The sequence below is a fragment of the Leptosomus discolor genome, chromosome 13 (genome assembly GCF_034619465.1).
Source record: "Leptosomus discolor isolate bLepDis1 chromosome 13, bLepDis1.hap2, whole genome shotgun sequence".
NCBI lineage: Eukaryota > Metazoa > Chordata > Aves > Leptosomiformes > Leptosomidae > Leptosomus > Leptosomus discolor.
The window spans coordinates 21,893,647-21,900,790 of record NC_141403.1 but is presented as its reverse complement, the minus strand read 5'-3'; the positions used below and the strand labels follow the sequence as shown (position 1 = coordinate 21,900,790).

Below are 7,144 nucleotides of genomic sequence, written 5' to 3'. Positions count from 1 at the left end.
TTTTGTGAAGCCACCAGTGCCTCAGGTAATGACTGTGTGTGCAACTGGTGGAGCACCAGATCCTTCATCCTCGGGCTGCTCCTGAGCAGGACTATCTTTCAGTACTTAAAGCGGGCTACAGGAAAGCTGGGACAGACGTTTTAGCAGGGCCTGCTGCAATAGGACAAGGGGTAATGTCCTTTAAATGAAAAGAGGGCAGATTCAGACTAGATAGAAGGATCTCCAGAGAGGTGGTAGATGTCCCATCCCTGGAAACACTCAAGGTCAGGTTGGACGGGGCTCTGAGCAACCTGATGTAGCTAAAGGTGTCCCTGCTCACTGCAGGGGGTTGGACTAGACGGGCTTTAGAGGTCCCTTCCAGCCCAAACCATTCCATGATCCTACACCCTACCTGTGTGGCCATGCCCTCTGCATCTGCTGGGTTCATGCCAGGGAACACAAGGTCTTTGCTGGGCTGGCAGCTGGGAGAGCAGCAGCTCACCAGGACGAGGAGGACCCTGTTGCTGGAGCTGGGCTGGGGCAGGCAACCTTGCACCTAGGGCTGGTTTGGGAATTTTTATGGGGAGATCAGATAGGTGATGCGACTGCAAGGATAGGCGCTGCATAAGCCGCGTGTTCTTCTGGCATGCCTTAGCTGGGAGGGGAAAGGCTGGTATAATCAGAGCAATATGACAAAATAAGAACTGTTAATGATGTATGAGTAAAAAGGAAGATCTCATTAGAAAGAAAGTGAGAACTGGGACCTAGTGGATAAATACAGTGATGGGAAAACGTCACTGCAGTGACGGAACTGGGCATGCCACGGCCAGGGTTCGCTGAAGGACACAAGTGGAGGAGACAAGCCAGGACGAGGTGGGAAGTGGCCCACACAGGGTACATACACTTGGACTGGACAAGGAAAAGAAAGAGGATTTGAAGGCTCTGCTGAGGAGAGAAGCAAAAGAAACAACACACAGTCTTTCTCCTGTTTTAACCTGTGTATCGTGTAAACACACCTGGGGTTTTTTATGGTAACAATTTGACTTGAAGGCTTAGCTACCAGGGAACATTTCTACTTAGAAAAATAATCTGTTCCTAAGAACTTCTATGTATACTTTCATTTTTTTAATTAAAAATGATTCACAAACGTTTTCGTTTTGGCTAAGCCTAGTTTTATAATTGATGGGAGACTGCTCTTGCTGAGTTTTCAGCTACATGAAGAGATCCACTTCCTGAACAGGACCACTACATATTCATTCTCCAACTTGTCATCTACTGCAATGTTCACTGTAGTAAAATTAGGCAGAGCTGAGAAATCTTTAGGTACAGCTCCAGGTTTGTGTGTGTGGATTTTCACACTTGTAAGACAGTCACCTATTCTGCAAGCAGTAGTGCCAAGAAGGAAACTTGAGACTTTCCCCCCTCCGCAGAGGATGTTACTATCCAACGCTGAGAAGACTCGAGGGCCCACTCCACATATGCACAAAACCCGACACTGAAATTATTTGTGGGCTTGGGAGTTTTTCCCACCTCGGCGCGAAGCGACACCGTTCCCTGATCTTGCCCTCTCCCCGGCACATGCCCAAAGGGAAAAGCTTGGCCACGACCTGCTGCTTTTTTGCTTCTAACACGGGTCCCACCACATCCCCTACACAGAGCTGTGAGGTCTTCCCATTCTCTTAAGAACTGCTAAGGGCAAATTGAGACAGAAAAGGTGAAACTGCTGGTCTTTGCATTGAAATGACTGCTCTTACCTGGTCTTAAACAACTGTTAGACCTTGGGAGCCGTCTTTCCTGACAGCAGCGACAGTACCCACTCAGAAAGCTTCATGAAGCCACTTCCACGGCTGGTACCCCTTCAGAAACCAGCACCGCCCAGTAAGTTCAACGGCCTTAGTGGGAGTCTGGTCCTTGCTTCTGCTCTGAGAGCGCCTTCCTGGCAGTGGGTCCGTGCTAGCTACCTACCGAACAGAAGCAGGTCGGGGAGGCAGGGTAAAACAACTAGACCAGAGATGTGGGTCACTTCATAAAGAGTTAAAACGCATTTCACAAAGCACATTTGTCACCTTTCCTAGGATGCTCCTGCATTTTGAAGACAGCATAAGTTAGTGGGAGTGAGTGACAACTTCATACATCAAAAGACTTCTTGCCAGCAGGTTAGCCAGGGCATTTAACTTACCATCTATTAAAGTTTCAGTTTTCTTTTCTTTCTCCTTCTCGTGCAGAGAGAGAGGCTGGTGACCAGTTTACTAGATACAGCGACCTGAATAAGCAGGAGTCTACTTCTAGGCAGAGAGCAGGCTGAGTGCCTTCTGGGTTGCTCTGGCAGTGAGTAATGGGTTGGTGCCTCCCAACCCCCCCCATACTAGGTCTCCCCACCCCAAGGACTGGAGAGCAGGGGTTGTTAGAGCTACATGAATGACTAACATCAAAACAAGAATTGTCTGTGTCATAACGGTTGTTAGAGAACTGCTTGGCTTCAATTTAGGTTAGATGTTGGGAAGAAATTCTTCCCTGTGAGGGTGGTGAGGCACAGGCACAGGCTGCCCAGAGCAGCCGTGGCTGCCCCCTCCCTGGCAGTGCTCAAGGCCAGGCTGGATGGGGCTGGGAGCAACCTGCTCTGGTGGGAGGTGTCCCTGCCCATGGCAGGGGGTGGGACTGGATGGTCTTTAAGGTCCCTTCCAGCCCAAACCGTTCTGTGATCCTATGATCCTGTGATAATTCCGGCAGCACGCTGCCTGCTCCCAGGGCCTCCGTGTGCAGCCCCAGCGGCAGATTTCCGCAGCTCCCCCAGAGGCAGAGGAGTCTTCACTGTCCCCTGCAGGGACACGGCTCTGCCTGGTGGAGAGCCCTCGCTTGGTGTGTACGCAGGGCTCCAGAGGGCATGGGGCGCAGCAGAGCGCTGACTGCTTTTAGAACTCCTGCCCAGACACTAGTTAACCTGTTAAACCATCAGCTATGAAAGTGGGAAGAGGACAGAGCCTTTCGCACCAAAACCCTTCTCAACCTTTACGCGTACGGGGTGACTCCACGAGCAGTACGAGACAGCTGCCGCGCCGGGGACGAGGGATCCGAGGAGCAGCTTGAACCAACTGCTGAGCTAACCGCAGCCTACCCGGTTTCGCTCACTGACTGTGCTTACCTTGAGCCTGAACGCTGCCACAGAGCTGCCTGACCGGCAGAGATCAGCAGCCAGAACAGGTCTCTGCTGGAGTTTGTGCTGTCAAGCCATTGGCAGCATCACAGTGACCGGAAAAGTTGGTATTATTTCAAATTATTTCAACTGGGGTTCATTTCAGAAAACACAAAATGTACCCCACAACCCCTGACATTTTAGTATTTAAGGAGTCATCCTCCGCTAGGCTGGGGAGGCTGCATTGAAGTTGCTGGGAAAAAAAGTATTTTGACTTACCAATTTACAAGTATTAGTCATCGTCGCCTTCTGTTTTCAATGCAACTCCCTCGGAGACATCCTGCTTGTTTTCAGGGGCAGCTACAGCAGGCAGGTCACCGCAGACCGCAGCTATGTGCTATCTGTGTAAATGTCCAGGAAGTTTAACATTCTCTGACAGAAAACACTATTTTTCTCTTGTGGATGCTGACCTTGCACTCTGAAGTGGAAAAGCAGTATTAATCTGAAAAGATTCTCCTATTTTCCGTCTTCCTTTTATCGCCGTTCGAAGCTTTGAAAACCAGGCTGTTACTCGTAAACTGGCTGAGATTCTATTGAACTGTTCTGTTTTACTGCTAAGCGGCAAAATAAGTATTTCTGCACCAGAAAGTATTTCCCTTTTAACCATGACACCTGAATTAATGAGTCTTCTTTAGCAAACACATTTTAAAAAGACTTGTCTCTCCAGTTGCTAACAATTAAGTATTAAACCATGGTTCTAGCCTCAGAAATTCAATTCCAGAGCAATAACTCGTGGTGTCTTCAGAGGCGAGTCAGAGACCTGAGAAAACGTCAGCATGCAAGAGTTCACGTACCAAAGAAAAGGGATCTTCTGAGCCAGTGCTGCTCTCTGCCCCAGTTCCCTGCCTGAATCTAGAAACCTGCACTTGCTTTCAATGGTTTTCCTTATTTTCATGCAGAGGAAAGGGAGAGAATAGGGAAAGGTGCCTGGCAAACGAACCGGAAAGGGAAACAAAGCATACAAAACGAATTTTTATTAAATGAAAGAAAATCTGTTTTGTGGGTCAAATATGAAATAGAATATACAAAAACTTTACATCAGAACTCTTGTCAAAGGAATTAAATCCTATCTAGACGGAAGTAGCACTCGTTCTTTCCAAGACAACACGAATGGGTGAATATGCTTCTGATGGCAGTACAGGATCACACGGATGTGCTAAATTTCCCGTTACAGAGAAGAAATGTTAAAAGTCTAAACGATGTCCCTAAAGAACCCAACTATTCCACAAAGTAACTTAAAAACATGAGTTTTGATCGTTATGTATTCTCTTAGAAGCAAATGACGGGTGGGTCAAGTGCAGAGTTCACAAAGCTTGCATATCACATTCTGTTTCTATACAAATATAAATCGTTCTTTTTTATTTTAAAAATCCTTTTATATTTGATAGCATTTATTTGTGGAAAAGGATGACCAGTTCATCAGGTTTCTGCTGTACTGCCCAGACAATTCCCTCTCCTTTATCTCCTCCTTTTTTTTGAAGACTGTTACCCATAAACCACAGACTGTAATATTTTAAACAATGTATGTTTAATCACGAATCTTTGTATCGCTGCCCTGTACACGAAGGTTCTGCAGAGCTCCTAACATGTCTTTGGCATAGCACACCAAGTCCCATTTGATACTTTTTTTGTTTAAAAAAGTATATTTTCCTCTAGTAAAACACCTTAAAAACATCTGTTTCCGATTTTGTAAAATAATGTGTCGCCTCTTGTGTTGCTTTGCAAAATATACACACGCATTTTGGAAAAACGTTGAGTACTGACAGAAGGGACTCATCTGAAGTCCGATGGGTTTATGGGAAGTAAAACATAATTACAAATTCTGTCTTCTGCGTGAGCGTCACATGAAATCGTTCAGTTCAGCTTCAAGCGCTGCTGCCATTTCATCTGCTTCAGAACTGCTTCCTTCCTCATCTTCATTGCTAGATTCTTTATTGGATTCACTGCCAGAGTCCTCTTCATCCAGTTTGCGCTTGTGACCCCTGGAAGGGCAGACAGAGACAACGTCCATCAATCCAGGTATCTCACTGCTTATTAATGCAGACCACTATTGAACATGAGAAAAAAATGGGGCTAAAGGACTCAACTGTTTTTCAGGTGTAGACAAAAAGTACAGCACTTGCTTCTAAATGAACAAATAATAGTTAGTTCACACAATTTATGTCAGCTGTAGGTGCAAAGAACAAAGTCCTGTTAATTTTGTTTCTCCCATTCTTCTGAACAAGGAATGAAAACAAAGTGTAAGACTGTTTGAAAACAATGAGTTGATTTACTGCCCTCACACCCCAAAGGAAAGACGAAATCCATTGTGTGAACGAGAGATTACCAAAACAGATTACAGGTTGTTGTATGATTTCGAAATATTCACGTTGCTGCTTTCTTTATAAAAATAAAACCTTAACTGCTTAACCAAATCTCACTGCACCAGCTTCTACACTTCCATGCTTCCAAAGGCAGGGGTCTCGATCTTCCCTTTTACGTCTCTTTGGATGAGTACTGCCAGGCTGAACAACACATTTCGTAGCATCTCCGGCGAATTAACCCGTTTCAACAGAAAGCTGATGTGCACCCTACCCTGCCGAAAGAACCGTGTTCCTCGGTGGTGAAAGATCTCCAAGGGAAATCTAGCGCTTCAACTGGGACATAGCCATAAGCAAAATCCAAATTTGTGGAATCCTAAAATCTCTTTTCCTCGCCAAAAGGGAATTTTATATCAGACATGTACGTCTGAGACAAAAATACAGTTGAGACTTTGCATTGCACAGAATTCATAACGAGCTGTAGAAACACCCTCAAAATCCTTCCTCTACCATTTGATCAAATTTCAAGCAGAAAAATGTACGCAAAGGGGTTAGGTATCTCTTGAATAACCGTCCTTTCCATTGCTCGGTGGGGTTTCATTGAGAAGAGAACGCATCTGCTTGCAATCATGGGAAATTAAGAAAACGATCCTTTATCTTTCAGCAAAAAGCGGCAATTTAACAATGGCCCCTTTACTTCTGAGAGTATACAGCATGAAAGACCTCAGACAAATACTGACTTGAACTATGTATATCCAAAAGAAATAAATACAAAGATTAACAGTCAAACTTGTGAGCTGGTATGCAACGCTGAGATGCAAAGCAATTTTTACTTATACAGACACTTGTTGCCATTTTCCCCAAAACATCAGGAGCCCAGGCTGCTTCACTTGTAGGCTGGCGGAGCGACGCCTGCCCTCCCCTTTCTTTGCTTTTCAGGGAGACGGGCAAGACAGGGCTTGAAGTCAGGAGCCTGACGGGGGCGCGAGCAGGACCTGTTGGTCCTTTCTGCTGCACCCCTGGGCCCAAGCGATCCACCACAGCTGCCCCCCTGACACCGCTGCGAGCCGAGTCCTTCTGCGCCGGGTGGAGCAGAGCTAAGCCTGGCCACGGAGGCGAGGCTGAAGCCGCGGGGTTCAGCCTGGGGTCTAAATCCCTAACAAGGCAAAATGGGACGAGGTGAGAGCATTTCCTGAATATTTTGCTATTGAAACTCCAGCGTGGCCCGCTGAGGGCGTTACGGGGCACTAAATGCAGCCTAGTCCACCCCAAAAGGCAGTTTCTGAGGCGTGATGCTGATCTCCACGCAGCCTGCGGTAGCACGCAGTTCGGACGAGGAAGTGCTTCGACTGAAAATGCCCAGCTGGAAGAAACCATAGCACATTTCCACTAAGAGCTCTCGAAATGCAGGCAGCTTGAGTTGCACTTGCTCACTTGGTGATGATTTCAGCCCTCAGAGATACAGCACTACTTTAGGCACTAATGATACTATTAGCTAGAGCAAAGCTAATTGGGAATTAAAGCTGAAAGAGTCTTACTCAGCAAAAGAAGAAAAAAGTTGTGTGTATTTAACAAGCAGTGGCTAAGCAATATAGACGTAGTGCTAACCGAGAGACAGAGCTACACACAGACATGGAGGGAATCTGTGACACCATGTTCACGGCTGAAAACG

At 46.4% G+C, this 7,144-nt stretch overlaps 1 protein-coding gene across 1 annotated transcript in view; it reads right to left on the bottom strand.

Moving 5' to 3' along the window:
- Positions 1–4,181: 4,181 nt before the first annotated feature.
- Positions 4,182–7,144, bottom strand: part of CTDP1 (CTD phosphatase 1) — a 115,375-nt gene continuing 112,412 nt past the window's right edge. The window contains exon 13 of the mRNA XM_086472530.1: positions 4,182–5,154. Within this exon, the coding sequence (XP_086328656.1) occupies positions 5,013–5,154 (142 nt within the window). The 3' untranslated portion in view covers positions 4,182–5,012. The remainder of the gene's footprint in view (positions 5,155–7,144) is intronic.